Source organism: Metopolophium dirhodum, chromosome 8, assembly GCF_019925205.1.
Source record: "Metopolophium dirhodum isolate CAU chromosome 8, ASM1992520v1, whole genome shotgun sequence".
In the NCBI taxonomy this organism is placed as follows: Eukaryota; Metazoa; Arthropoda; class Insecta; order Hemiptera; family Aphididae; genus Metopolophium; species Metopolophium dirhodum.
Genome location: NC_083567.1, coordinates 14,743,094 through 14,759,228, shown reverse-complemented (window position 1 = coordinate 14,759,228; position 16,135 = coordinate 14,743,094). Strand labels below are relative to the sequence as shown.

Here is a 16,135-nt window from a genome sequence, read left to right as displayed (position 1 = left end):
GGTCTCATCGAGACGAAAATGTCGACACATAATACCATTGGTAATAATGGCACTGTATAATATTAAATACTACAGGCGTACTGCTATTATAATAATTGTGACAATCCTCAACTCACGTTTTTTGCGAGCCATTTCCCGTAACTCAAGTGCGCCGGAACATGGTCGGGCCCGACTTCCAGTGCCGCCTTGTGCCACATTTCGGCTTCTCTGTGTCTGTTGAGTTGCGCCAACGCGTCGCCATACAAACTGAACAGTACCTGAAAACGATAATAACTATAAGGCACGTTCTAGATGGCTTTACATCGCAATCGAATATAAGGGAGAAACAGGGGTGCCTATCAACCCCCTAATATGCGCTGATATTTTATCAGCTCCCCGGTAAAATGGTTCCTATCGGAAGGAGTGAGAAAAACGCCCGAAACAATTATTATCGTAGTCTTGGGATTTTGGGAATTCAAAATTGGGATGATATCCGTACAGACGAGGAGAAAAATTAGATAGTTACGGGAGGGGGGAGGGAGGGGGTGGTAATAATTAAAATTATTTAGGGCGAGTAACTCAATTGAATCACAAATAGTTTTTTTTATGAATTCGCGCGTTTATTATTGGTATATTTTTTTGTTTGATGAAATAAACAACACGTATCTTGGATAAATAACTACCTAGTAAGTATACTTACTTGATTTGCTACGTCTGTTATTGAGAACAAAAACTCACAAACACTGAATAGTATATAAAAAGTAGTGTATTATAGTATTGTAATATAATAATTATATTGTGTTCACGACAATTCTGGCAATTCTCTTCTATCGTGGGATATTTATGTGGTTATAAATTCGTTGAAACATAATATAATATGTATAATATTATTAAACACGAGAGGGTTGTATGATTGGCTCTAGTAGGAATGTTTAAACTAGCTCAAGAACTGTTGTTCGGAAAAACTAGCAAATAATTGTTAGTTTTTGATCTAAAATCTCTGCGTTGTACACACGTCAAAAATCTGCAGAGATAATGTCCAAAAATATTATATATCGAACGCTATAGTTATCATCGCACGATTGAATTATTCGTGGCCTATCGTTGAACATTATTACATTAAAATATTTTGTCATTCAAAATCAGTACCTCTACAATAACATTATCGTTACGAGCCCGTCATCTATAATAAGTTATTATTAATAACTATATCGGGTATAGTGTCTAATATTATAGTGTATTTGCGGTATATAGTTTTTTTTGTTTCAATAATATTTTAATTTTATTTATAGTCGATCACTGATAAGGTTTGTTATTTACAATACTACTCATCCGCTGGGTATTTTATGGTATTAATTAATTTATTAAATAAACATTGTGTATGGCCGTCGACCGGTGATGTCAGCTTTTCGAGTAGGTATTACATTTTTCACTTACTATTTAATTCAATAAGTCATTCAGATATATTATATAATATAATAACAGTTATTAAACGTAAAATGTAATTACTTTATTATTTTTTATCGTATTAATTATATTTGTTTAAAAAAAATGACCTTTCCATCGTGTCCATATATTATATGGCCCGAGTGGATTTCGTTCTAGATTCGTTTATATTGCACTCGTGACGTATCAGATATTATATCTCGAGTATTTGATCGAGTTCTGCACGAAAGATTATTTATCAAACTTAAAACGTTTCCGTCTCCTATTCAATATCTTTTAATTAAATCTTGCCCAAATGATCGACATTTGCTCCAGTCGGTTTTGGCTCTCGCAATTAAAGTATTGCGTTACTGTCGTAAGATTGCTAATAAATTAATACCGCAGTATACATATTATTACATAGATATATTTGAAATTTACAGGAGATCACCGCAAAGTTCGTCCGATTTGGGCTAGACTAAGAATACACGATATCACCATTGTTCTCTCTGACGCAGTTAGGCGTTTTTGGACTTGAAAGTTAGGTTAACCCGATATAAGTTTATGCAACCATATTTCGCATCTAGATTGACTTAAATTCGGCGAACTTTGTTGTTGGTTGCCTTTGTCGCTGAATACATAATACTATACTAATTTATACATAGATCAAACAATATAATATTATTTCTACGTATTCAATATATATATATATATATACAGGGTGTCCCGTGAGGATATACCCATTAGCCGTAGAGGGAGACTCGCCACCTGGACAAAAACCGATTTTGCCATTTTACCTATAAACTAAAAAAAAATATTAAAAACCATGATATTAATGAAAATAAAATGTTGAAAAGTCAACATTTTCACAAAAATAAACTCTATAAAATGATTATCTTCAGTTGTTTCAAAAATAAAAAATAACTTTTTTTAACCTTTTTACGAAAAAAATTAACTAACTTAAAAATAAAATATGTGTAATCCTTGTCTCTATGAGTCTAATAAAAAAAAAAAAAAACAGATTTATGATATATTTATCATCTCAGGAGATATCGCAATGGGTAAATCCTCGTGGGACACGATGTACATATGTCATATATATATATATATTATATTGAATACGTAGAAATAATTTATTATTATTGTATAATATATATATACTTATAAGTTATAACGTATCGTACGAAGTCTATGATTATTTAAAAGCGTTTAAAAATAACGGACTCGACCAGAATCAAACGAATTCCGAAAAGTATACCGTACACGTGAATCACGAAAACATTGTTTAAACTCGACCTTTTTAATTGTTAACTTTGTGCAACATAAAATATTTATGTCACTAAAGAATTCACCTACGCGGGGAAGCTGTGCACTTTTATAATCACTTTTATAATTTCCCACGAAATTTATTGTTTTAATCCACTCATGATATTAGTGCGAGCTTATGTTCAAACTTTACTGGGTAATCCCCGCCATCGGATAAAGCATAGTCGGTGTCGTGCCTTGTTCAAAACTAAATCCTATTAAATGTATTACATTTTCTCGTACTGCTCGCTCCTACTTATCATGTGTTTCTATTCTTTACAGAATAAAAAAAGTTAATTTATTTCTTGTAAAAAAAAAAAATAAAAAAAAAGTACTCCCGAACGAATGAACGAGATACTGGAAAATGGACAGTACGGTAGTTGTGCAGTTAAATTGCCTATTCAGGACGCCGTGTCACCAAAGTTATTAATTATTATATTAGAAAAAAAAATATGGCGTAGGTAAATTCTATGAGATAATATTGTTATAGTGGATCATATATTATGTGGTGGACCTTTACATACTATAAACTAGGAAGTATAAAATATATAAGTATTGATAAGAAGGCTTACTAGACATATCGATACCATAGTCATCCCGGTACATAATATCTACACATTAATATATTATACAAATGTTAACATAATATTTTATAAGACATATTATGTGTTTTTCCTTTTTTTTATACATGACAAGGACACGATTGTCAATATTTAAGTAAAAACGATTGACAGTGTTGTTATTATGGCACCACTGTCCATTATCATAGTGTGTATGTCGAAGGCTAAGGCGCCAAGTTAAAACTACACACACACACTTAATAACTTGTATGACTGAGCATGTTGATAAAAATAAGTGTGTGTGTGTATCGTTACAATTTAGTGTCTTGGTCTTCGAAATACACACTATAATAACAGAAAGTGGTACTATAACAAGTGTAGCGTGTGTCAAGTATTTGCGACACACTGTAAAAATTAAAATTCGAATAAAAAAGGTCGACTTGGTTCCTTAATTTTTAGACCAAATTCGTATTATTTAGTTTAGAACACGAAACGTGACACTTACACCGTGCCACGGATATGGAGTAGGTGAAGCATGTGTGGTGGCGTTTTGTTTTACCGAACCGTTTGATGGCGGGAAATCATAACGGACAACAAAAAACAATACAAAACACCCACCACCGAACAAGGGTGAAAACAAAGGGTCAGCAGACGACTACGATGACGACGACGACTACAACGTTGTGTTAATTATTAACGCTAACACGAAGGGCGAAAAGCAAAAAGGGCACGTTGAATAAATAAATAATACGATAAAAAAAAACCACGAAAACACTCAACCCAAGATTAGTCGGAGTCACGTGTTAATTTTTTAGTGTTTTTACCCCGAGCACCTATAATGATATTATTACATCGGTTTTTTTTTAAGCACCTCCTCTTTTATTACGATGGAGTACCGCAAAAATTCAATGTTGTCGGATTCCCGACTGTCTATGGCCACTGTTCTCGATACTTTTCACTTGATCCTTTTTCTATCATGTCTTTTATTTTTTCGCACGCATTACCTAACGCCACTAAAACGCGACATATGACGACATGACCCCGTAGCTCTGTACACCCTCCACAAATACAGCCATTAGTTTTTTTGTTCTCTGCTTCCATCACATTGCAGACGACCCTATTTCAAGGCATTTCTACGTTCCGGACAAGCGCGTCTTGTCCGAAGCCGTCAGCATTTTCAAATAGTGAAGACGATGCTATTTTTCGGTTATCACAACGAAAATATAATAAATATTATTCAATAATGCTCACCCGAGAGTTGTAGTACGGTGGCAGTATGGCAACTGCGTGCTTGTAAGCCTGCACCGCGTCCGAGTACCTGCCCCGGTCGGCGTGCAATTTGCCCAACGTGACCAGTGCTGACACCCTGCTGGTCTCGTGGTTCACAGGGTCCTTGGAATGCGAACCGTCCAACGAACTGCATAGTTTCAGCACGGACTCCGCTTCCTCGCATCGGCCCATCGTTGCCAACAGCTGCCCCATGTTCAGGTACGCCACTGCGGAGGAAAATACATTGTCAATATAGGTATGTATATTTTATTCAATGACATATAATAGTTATCGCGAGGAGGGACCAAGGGTATGATATTTGGAAGACGAATATTATTTTTGTGAGACGGCGGACGTATGTATTATAGAGTTATTCGAGGTTATCGAGTTTTGACCGCACAGTGAGCTTAAAAACTGACTTGTGAAATATTCAGATTTCGGTTACTATTTTTTTGTTATTTGAAAGATGGAGACATTGCAAATGTCACGTAGGACTTCGATTTTTAAAGTTTTTTAAAAAGTTTTTTAAAAAGATTTTTAATATTTTTAAGTTTTAATTTTTAGAAGTTGTTATAAATGACTGTTAAGTAATGCCACAAATCGTTGAATGGTTTGAAATTTATTTTTCAGGCGATATTTAAATAAAATAAAAAATCAAAAACCAAAGTGATTTAAACAAAATCTTTACACTTTCAAAAAAAAACCTGAATCATTTATTTGGATTTTGGGTGTTTAAATACCGGCATAAGAAATGTAAGCAAACGTTTGGGGTCTAATAACCATTACTATTTGGGTTGAAAAAGGTTAATACGGGTATTTAGTAATTGGATTAAAACCTAAGAAAAATAAAAGAGTAGTCGGATACATATGTGATATGTCGTGTATAAATATTTACTACAGTAAATACATTTCTCGGGTTTGACATCAAATTTATCTACCCATCAAAAAATAAATTTAACATATTATGTTATTACATAAAATAATAATAATTAATACGTATTAAAAAAAAATCATTGATCCTAATAGTTATTGTTTATTTTAATTTTGAAATAATTATTCAAATTTGTAAGATAAAAAAAATATTCGGGTTTCGGTTAATACCTACGAGTATTTTTGAGAAAAAAAATCATTCGGGTTGTATGTCTTTCGAGTGTTTGATCGTTGAGGTTTTTTTGAGGGGTGTTAAGGGTTTGGGTTAATTTGGGTGCAAAGGCAAATAATACAGTCGAAAATAATTTATTTTTCGTACATAAACATTCACGGGCACAATTGATTTATAATTAAAATTTCCCGGCACTGAAATTGAATGCCATCCGCACAATGACCACTGCCTATAATTCTCTCCTCACCGTCCCCATCGCCATCAATCGTATAATAATAAAATTATAATCCTATACCGTGCGTGACTGGTTATTACCGCACAGGTATATAATAATAGCGACGACGACGACGACGGCGGGCAAACTCGACCTCACGAGACCCTTAAAATAATATTTGGCCACCTAATAGTAAATCGGATATAAATCCGACCCGTCGCCGCGTTCAACAAACAAGGGAACGTGACACGCGCGCCTTTATTTACATAAGTACAAGCGAGAGATAACAGCGAATGCGATAATTAACTACGAGTACATAATATATTATATAATATTACGCTATATTAGGGGCTTAAAGGATAATGTCCTCCGTACCAGGTTTGTTTCTCCTCAAACAACCTTTTTTAATGTGTATTTTTTTTTTTAAAACCCTTAATCGGGTCGGATGGCCGAGTTGCGACGCTTTTTAATCAGTTTAATATTTTTTGCTGTGCGTTGTTTGAACTTTTTAAATCCAATTTTAAAAACAAAACTCAAATTATTAATTTAATATTTAAATACGTATTTGAACGAATTAGTCTGAAATAAATTATTCGCGAGGACCTGTTACATCATAATAATATTATCTATTTCAGTCAAACATGACCACCCCCACATTTCATAATTTTGTTAGTTATTTATTTCCATTCTCATTTTTTTGATTTTATATGTATTTGAAGCTCATATATCATCTATTATTGCGGTGGTAAAAGCTTATAATAGTCTGCGTGTTTTAGAAAGAAGTTTTTTGAACAAATAATAACATTTTTATCGACAATAATTAAACAACTATGCATACAAATAAAAAATTTGGTACGCCAATAAATAGCTCAAAAAGAGTCGAAATACCACAATCTTCAATGAAATGAATACATCGTACGGGTCGCGACCACCATCCTCCGATATCGATAGCGTTACTATGGACGTTTGTGCGGCGGTCGCCTCCATAATACGCCAAGCTCAGGTTCCATGTACGGAAAATATTATTACGGTCTTTAATATATTATAGTAAACTCGACATTTCCAAAAATTTCGAATTTGAATAAACACACGCATACCGGGTTTGAGGTACGGTAACAGAACCATTATCGGGAGAGCTGGAGCCGACGATAGCGATTGTCATCATACCGAACTGAGATAATAATAATTATTATCGCGACTATACCGAAATTAATACACCGAACGGGTCCGACGACCTTCGTCCTCCGATTTAGGGTTATTATAATACAGACGTCGCTGCCGCAGTGGTCACTACCGGTGGATTTTTGTCGTTAGTTGGATATTTTAGGTTCGTTTCGCCACTGGTAACGTCTTCTATAGTAGCCTGAACTCAGATTTCGCACAGACGACGTTTAGTGGAAAAAAATTCCTCGAGAGGGGAATAAAACTAAGCGATGAGGTCATAGTATACATAATATACGGGCGCGTCCCGTGTGTACATTATCATTATTATAAAACAATATAATGTGGTTTCGTGAGTGCTTTGTGGGTGCCGTTCTCTGCGGGGATAAACATAATATTATAATATACTTTTGACGGTCGAGAATATGAAACCGGACACCACACTAGAGAACGTAAGAAATAGAAAAGAAAAATTTAAAATTAAAACTGCGGGATAAATGCAGCGTTGACCGTGGTTTCGAATGTTTTGATATACCGCTAAAATAAATTAACTTCCGTTTCCGCGTACTTTCCGTTTGTTAACTGTCGACTTTTTTGAAAATTAAGAATACATACAACGAAAATGATGAAACAATATTATATTCTAATCATATATCGGAAATATTGTTGATAACGATGAACAATGTGCACATAAAAAAACCGTAAATATTTAAAACGATGACAAGTGGTTGTTCGCCGAGGTCGGCTGTTATTGTTTAGGACCAGTGCAATGTCTCGTTTTCTTTTATATCACGTTCTACGGTAGTTATGATCTATGGCTATTGTCTCTGAAAAAGTCAGCTACAATATGTCATCGTTATTTTTTATTACAGATTATGAGAACATAGGGGGTGCTATAAAAGTATAAAATTCGTAAAGTTTTATTTATTCGACGATAAAAACAGAATTAAATCACCAAGTCGATCTGAATGTGGTATGACAACTTCGTGTCGTTGGCTTCAAATATTCTATCGTTGAAAGCTTATAATTTTCCCACTAATTATATTTTTGTGTACAGACGCGGATGAGTTTTACATGTTAGTGTAATTTATTTTTCTTTCCTCGACGAATATTATATACCACGAGAATACCCGATGAAACGACAGTGGAGTATTTGAAAAAAATTAAATGAATATTGCTTTTAGCCTACTAAAAATGTTTGTTGGTCTAAAGAGGGATTTAAATGTCGTTAAAGAATTTAGAATAGTAGTCGATATTATAATATTATGGTCGTTATGCCGAAAATCGTTATGATACACTGTTTTCGTCATTAATTTCGCCGTTCCAAGAGCCAAGATGACTGCGGGACTGCATAATTTTACTTTCGTCAGTCTGTCTCATTATACTACTGGGTTAGGTCATCCTAGCCCTCCTCTCGCCACCACCATATGAAAAAGTGCAAGTACATGGCTGGCATAACGAAATGATCTGCAATGCTGGTCAAAATATCGTTGAAGCACGTTAGATTCTGTTTTCTAGCACAGTACGTTTGGAACTAAGCCTATAAATACAGATCTCTTCCGTACATATCACATTGGTAGAGAGAAAGAGAGAGAGAGAGAGAGAGACAAGTACAAAACGGATGTATTTTGCCGGTCGCCAGTACCCGTCCTGACACTTTATACATATTATATATATATTTACGACGACAATCTTATTTATTTGAAAGAGGAGCCGACCGCGCCATCGAGTCGATGTCGGCTGACAGAGAATAAAAATAAATAATGCTGGGCGTGTGACTCATAATTGAGAAGCATTTTCGAGGCGAACACTAGTCAATAATATATATACACACACACCCATATATGGGCATGTGTGTGTGTGTTTGTGTGCGTGCGTGCTTTCCACACAGCGATTCGCACTAACCACCCACCCATCCACCCATCACAAGGTCCTAAAACGTATTGCACGCGCACACGTAGATATCGGCAGCTTCAATGGCCGAAGAGGGTGGGACAGGGATAAAGATATACGTCTTTATTATTGTATACGCGTGCAGTAATCGAAATCCAGAATGAAAAAATCTTCGCCGACAAAGGTTAGTTTTTATATGACATATTTATTTATTTAGATATAATATGTCACCGGAAATGTGGGACATACTCCGACCGTAGAATCCTGTTTGACCTTATTATATAATATTTACTCATTATAAAAATAATTTATATACAATATATTTGTATTTAGTGTGAACTGTGTCATAATAATATTGAAAATCATACTAGTTACACTGGATGCGTATGACACGGTCGCTAAAAATATAATGATATATTTTAAAATCAGACAATTTTATGGAGCGATCGTACGGAAAAGTTAAGTCTCGCAATAGTTGTCAGCGTGTAAGCACAAAACGAATAATTATCACTAAATTCGAATAAAATAATAATATAATATACCTAATCAATACTAGTTGTAGGATGTTTGATTTTAGTAATTTTAGCACCTAATTCTAGTAATTTTTAAATATGATAACTACCGTTTTAAGTAATTTGAGTCATTGAAATAAATAACCATTTAAATACAAATTACAACTAAGTAATGAATCATTACTAATGATACTTGGTTAATATCATATTTTTTTTACTATGGTCATTGTTTTAAGTACGGAAGAGTAACATACTAGATTACCAGAATACTAGATTCTAAATTTTAAATTTATAACATTACAATTAAAAAAGTAGGTCAGCGCATTTCGGTGGTGGATGTTTGTCCATCGTCCCTTCGGGCCTCGGACAGGATAGTGTAATTTTACTGTATTCGATATGAATGCAATGATTGCATTCGATAAAAAACGATTCTGAGCGGACGAGGGAATCTTTTTTATTTAATTTTATTCGTTTCTATGGTGATAAAAAAAAGCGTTTTAAGAACAGCTTAAGAACGATTTATACAGTTATAATTATAATTTATAATGAGGAAATATCATAAAAACGAAAAAAAATATCTAACCATGTCTAGGTATGGATAATATAAGTAAACAACCCAAATATCAAGTTTTTACGAATGTTTTTAACCGAATTACAACAAAAAAACTCCCGAAATTAAAATGTCTATAAATAGCTCAAAAATGATATCCAAAATACAACAAAAAATATCTCTTGTCATTATTCATTTGAAGCAATATTTCTGGTAGAAAACGTCGTCCGTAATTATTTAATATTATAAAACCGTGAAATCGTACGTTTTTTCTTCTTTGACCGCTTTTATTTCGAGTAGCGTTTCGAAAATCAAAAAATGACCTCTCTAAAGTACCAGCTCAAGAACATTACCTTTCAGAAAAGATGCTGTACTTGATACTTTTGAGCAAGTTTAGAGAGAGAAAAAGTGTTTACAGAATAAAAAAGAGATAAACATCATTGTAAAACCATTACATTTCTCGTTCCGCTTAGAATCTACAAAAGGTTTCGAGTTTTCAGAAACCAAATAATAGGTATTATTGTTGACAATGACTCTAACATGATTATTAATTTCAAAATGGAAATATAATTTTAACCATATACAATATAATATTACTACGCATTCAAACCAATAATTTGTATTGGTCGCGTGAGTATAAAATTATACACCGTTATACAATCCACATAATATATAGGTGCGCGCGAGTTCGTAAAGGTATTCGAGCGACGTGCAATAGAAAAATATTGATAAAAGAAAAGTTACATATTATTTCTAAATGTTTTACTGGACGCGTTGATGAAAATATTCGATTACCGGTTGCATCGCAGTTTGAAAGAGTAAACGTTAGTGGTTTGGTGGGGAAAAAACACATATAGTTTTTTAAAACAATGAGCACGCTTGGTGAATCACCTTGTATACAAAAAAATAATTTTATAATATATTTCTAAAGTCAATATTTTAATAAAATGTCGAGCTTTTAAAATACAAAATTAAAAGAAGGTATCTATAATGTAATTTACGTTTTTTCTATGTTAAAAAACCATTCGCTAAAGAATAATTGTTCTACTGGAACGGCTACTACAACACTGTACACCATCATGTTATTGTCCGGTACGATAATTTGTATTTCGACACGAATTACAGGCACAGCCACTTCAAAAATAATTCGGTCACGTGCAGTGCGCAGCAAAATATAATCGCAATAAGGGCATTAACGCGTTTTAATTAATTAATTCGACGGTCGTTGTTTGGTTTGTATAATTTTTAAAAACGACGGCCCATCGTAACAACTACCATATGGGTACCGTAATTATAATATAATAATAAATGCGTCACACGAGCGAATGTTACAACAACAATAACAACAACAACAACAACAGTTAACAATAAAGGATGAGCACCGTTCGACAAAACCTCTCATTTGTATTTGCCTATTCGACGCGCCGCGTTAATAACATTTTGATATATTGTAATAATGATAATCATTGCGTCGTACATGTCCCAATTATTTTAGCTACCGAATTCGTCATAACACGACACGACACGCGTAATGTCGAGTGGATAGCCACACATGATATCATTATTATGGTAATGTGAAGAAAAAAAAAAACAAAATAAATTCCAGTCGACGACCTGCTACGACTAGTTTGAGGACATTTTAAAATTTCCCAGCGCGGACCAATCATTTGCACTCAAATAATATAAAAAAATTATTAATCATCACTCGTTTGTGCAATAATAATATTATACCAATCGTTTATGTTCTATACGTATACGTTACCCTATTGTCGAAATTATTTACTCAGCTGTTCAATGTATAAAAATGTATTATGTTTGCGTGTATGTTGAAGTTTTTTTTTTTACAAGATAAACATACTTTGACTTACACAAATATAAATGGGAATCACTCCAAAACGTGTGTAACCACACACTATGCAATCGGGGCAACTTAAAATTAAATAAGTCCTTAGTCCGTGTCAACTTTGAAAAAAATACATGTTCATATATTATGTATAGAAGTATATAATATAACTCAATATCAAATGATTTTCCTGTTTATAAAATTGTATGTTATATAGTATAAATGTATAATATATTATTGCATTTAGCCCGATCTCGGTTTCGTTGTAGGTAGTTTATATGATATAGTTATAGTTATTAGACGGTGAGTAACCTAACCTAACCTGTTTATACGATATTGAAAGCGATAATAATATCGTGTCTCGAGAAATCATGAGAGAAAATCCATTTAAATTTCAGAGGGGGGGGGGGCATTTTTTTAGTTACATTTTTAGAATATTTGTTGTGTACCAGAAACAAAATAGGCTATAGCCCCCTTATATGAATCCATCACGCTAAGTCTATGCCTACAAGATGTTAAAGTAACCTATATTAGTAAATAATAAAGGTGGACACATTTTTCTTCTTAAAGGGAAGTTATAATAATTATAAAATTGAATTTTATATAACGTTACACATTTTACACGGTATCTAGTTTAATTATGCCATTTTTCTGATATCGATAACCAAATTTTAAATGTATAAATAATATTTCATGATTTGAATTTTAAAATAAATCTGTGCTTTAAACAATAAAACGGTTATATTTTATAATCGAAATACATTTTATATTATTTTATTCTTAGCATTTTCAATGGAACTTGTACCTCCTATATGTAACCTCAGAGATACGTGTATCCAACTTGTATTTAGAATTTAAATAGGCATATTGATTTAGATTTAACATAATATAACATGTACAGTGTATATTTTAATATTTTTTATAAAGTAACTTTTTCAGCACTGCTTTACCGTGCTAACCGTAATATTGAATTCGGAAAACATAATATAATACCACAAATCGTGTTATGCGAGTCCACTCGATGACATACTCGCGTTGAGTGATTTCAAATTACAATTAAAAATAATTGTGACTTAACCTACACGTATGGGTTAAGTATGGGTATGTACTTAGGAACAATACGTGGGATACGTAATATACCTAATTTAACGACTCCGAATTCGAGATTTATTTCATTTTACGACTGGAATCTTACTCGAGTTTTCACTATAATGTGATATATATATGTATATTATAAACGTTATGGACGTTATTTTCTGTCTTAAACTATAACAATTAACTATTAAGTACATCGTAATAATATTGCTATAGTAGTAGTCGTAATTGAGTTTATATTACTGTAAGTTCAATGAAATTGAGTTTAATATATTTTTTTTTTATTAAATACTGCGAGCTCCGCGCCGGTTGTCGTACTTTACACACGCAGACGAGCACAAGTGCTGTTCTTTTTATCTCAAATGTGTGCAAATGCTAATGTCATTTGAATGCTAAGTGAAATAATTTATAGTTCCAATGTTCGTTAATATAATATGTTCAAACAAGTATAATTTAGTGTTCTAAATAAGTTATATATTATAGTTATCTGCAGTTAATTCTGGTTGCTAGTTATCATACTTATTACATATAATATTATACCGTCTACTACAACTGGTAATGGAATTATTTTCTCGGTTATTTCAAAGGTATTTAACAGTCGCTTGGCTGAAAGTAATTATTTTATATTTTATAACGTTCGTCGTATGACATAATATGTTAAAATTATTTTTACGTATATGTTTTATAATATTGTTATTACTATAATGTCTCCTCTCCACCTGTCGATGACGACAATCGTCACATTCCTAAAAATGCCAATTATATATCGCTGTGTCATAGTAGTTATATTATAATAAAGCAGTTTGATGGTAATATATATTAGTTATCTATTATTTCTCTTTCTTAAAATATAAAAGTTAAAGTCATAATTTTTTATGTTCAGTGTATAATTATTGTTAAATTTATTTTTATACAAATATATTATTACATACCTAGTACGCTGCATAAAACATCGGAACGAGAAAAATCGAGTCTTTCGCTCGAGGCAATACACAATTGTATTTTGCAATGTTTCTGTGCTTGGTTTGCAGAAATTGGCGATAATAAAATAAAATAATATATTTGCGTGTTGAGTGCTCAAAAGCAAAAGGTACTATCTCAAAAAATCAAATTGTTCAGGAGAGATATTTTAAACTATTTTCAAATTGAAACTGTATTATATATTTTCGTAATAAATGGTTTTTAATGATTGGTACTGGATTGGGAAATCCACAGAGTTCTTCTGCGTTCACACTAGCGATTTGTTGATTTTTTTAATCAAAACTTTACGTAAACAAAACAAAAATGTAAAAATGTCCGATAAGAACCAAAAATGTCTTCAGATAGATCCTATTTAGGACGTTAATATATTATTTTTTTCACGTTATTAGAACTTTTTCATTTAAAATTAAATGCATGTTTTTACTAAGACGTTATCAACCTTAAAAACATAAATAATGCGGCATTGGCTTTTCATTTAAATAGATACCTATTTACAAGACCGTACCTGTGGAGGGGTTAAGGGTTCAACCATCCTCCCACGAAATGTCCTCAGATTATGTAAATTGTTATAATTAATTATTTATTCAAGCAATTTAACATTAATGTTATAGAGTTTTGATATTCATTAATAATACTGTACCATCATAATATCATTGTTGTATGGTTGATACAATGAATATGAGATATTGAGATAGAAGTTTTTGGTTATCACTAATTTATTTTATCATGTAGAACCTTTTGTTTTTATCACTATTGTTAAGAACCAAAAGATGCTATTTTGATCGCTATCAAGTAACGATTGCGTAAATTTGATGGATTTAACATTTTTTTGTTCTGGATAACTAACTAAAATGTAATCAATTAACAACGTTGGATATGAGCTTGGGTTATAGAGCATTGGTCAATAAATTCGAGCCTGTCGAGAAGTGGATTTTCAAAAAAATCAATGTAACTAATATTTTGGTGTGTGCCGTGTAAACGGATAGTATTCATCTGCATGCCCTGCGAAACACGTCAACTGACGAAAAGAGAGACATCAAAAATTATCAATGAGAGCGTAGTTCACGCTGATTTTTTTTTGGAATCAAACGCGTCCGGTTACAGCGTGCGCGTGTTGTTATATTTTCATTCACGTCGTTCTTACGAAGTTTTTGAGTTCTGTTCAAGTAAATAATGCAGTCAGACCAAACACTCTCGTGTACAACAGACGGTCATGAGCAATCGATTTTCACCAATACAGAACTTTATAATAATATGGCGATGAAGCAGCCACTAAGCAAATATAATATGTCGAAATGGCATAACATAAAATTAACATTAATATTGTTATTATTCAATTTTATTACAGGTTAATATTATGTTATAAATTATAATTATCTTGTACACGTCTCGTGCTTTTTAACAATCCATAATATTATTAGTCGAGACAGTAACGTTTGATTCAATGTAATATCATATTGTTTAATTTTGTGAGATATAATAAAGACACATAACTATACATTATTCAATACAACAAGTTCGACATCCGAGTTCGTGGTTTTTTAGTATTTCACGTCTTGTGAACGAGTAAAACATATATCCGATCGCGTGTGGCGAGACACGTCCGTGGACGGTCGGAGAGACTACAACATAATAATATAATATTATATACCACTACGGCAGAAAACGCGTACAAGTCGACTTTTTTTTTTAATCAAGGCGAGGGATCAAAAGAACATAAGACGCGTTGGGCTGATCACATTCGCCGCCAGCGTGCGAGCGTTATTATATTTTTATTCGCGTCGTGTGGAAAAGTCGTATTTGCGAAGTTTTTGCGTTTTTGTTCAAATAAACACAGTCAGACCAAATACATACTTAAGTGCAGACACGGTCGTAAACAAACGATTTCCGTAATGCTTTTATTTTTTTTCAAATTTCCGTTCAAATCTCCCCGCGCATAAAACACGTTGGTATAAAACGCCGTCTTGCGGTAACACTGACATCAGCGTGTTGTGTGGGAGGGTCAAAAGAAACGGACGAGATCGCGGTCGTCAGACAACACTATGTCGGCCACATATTTGGAATTTGCGCCTATACGAGTTTTGAATTACCAAGATAGAACTATGGCGATGACCGGCCAAATAGACGAATACAATATATGCCATAACGGGAGTTCAACATCCAAGTTCGTGATATTTTATACATTTTTTGCAAAAAGTACAATATGGACGAGATGTATTTTATAGGCATTTTACAGCAGCAGCTAA

The 16,135-nt window shown here is 32.9% G+C and overlaps 1 protein-coding gene across 3 annotated transcripts in view; it reads right to left on the bottom strand.

The window, feature by feature from the left end:
- LOC132951127 (protein O-mannosyl-transferase TMTC2-like) overlaps positions 1–16,135 on the bottom strand; it is a 322,298-nt gene that overhangs the window by 20,895 nt on the left and 285,268 nt on the right. For all 3 annotated transcript variants that reach the window (XM_061022843.1, XM_061022844.1, XM_061022845.1), the window contains 2 exons: positions 4,521–4,765; positions 117–257 (listed from right to left, as the gene is read on the bottom strand). In XM_061022843.1, the coding sequence (XP_060878826.1) occupies positions 117–257; positions 4,521–4,765 (386 nt within the window). The remainder of the gene's footprint in view (positions 1–116; positions 258–4,520; positions 4,766–16,135) is intronic.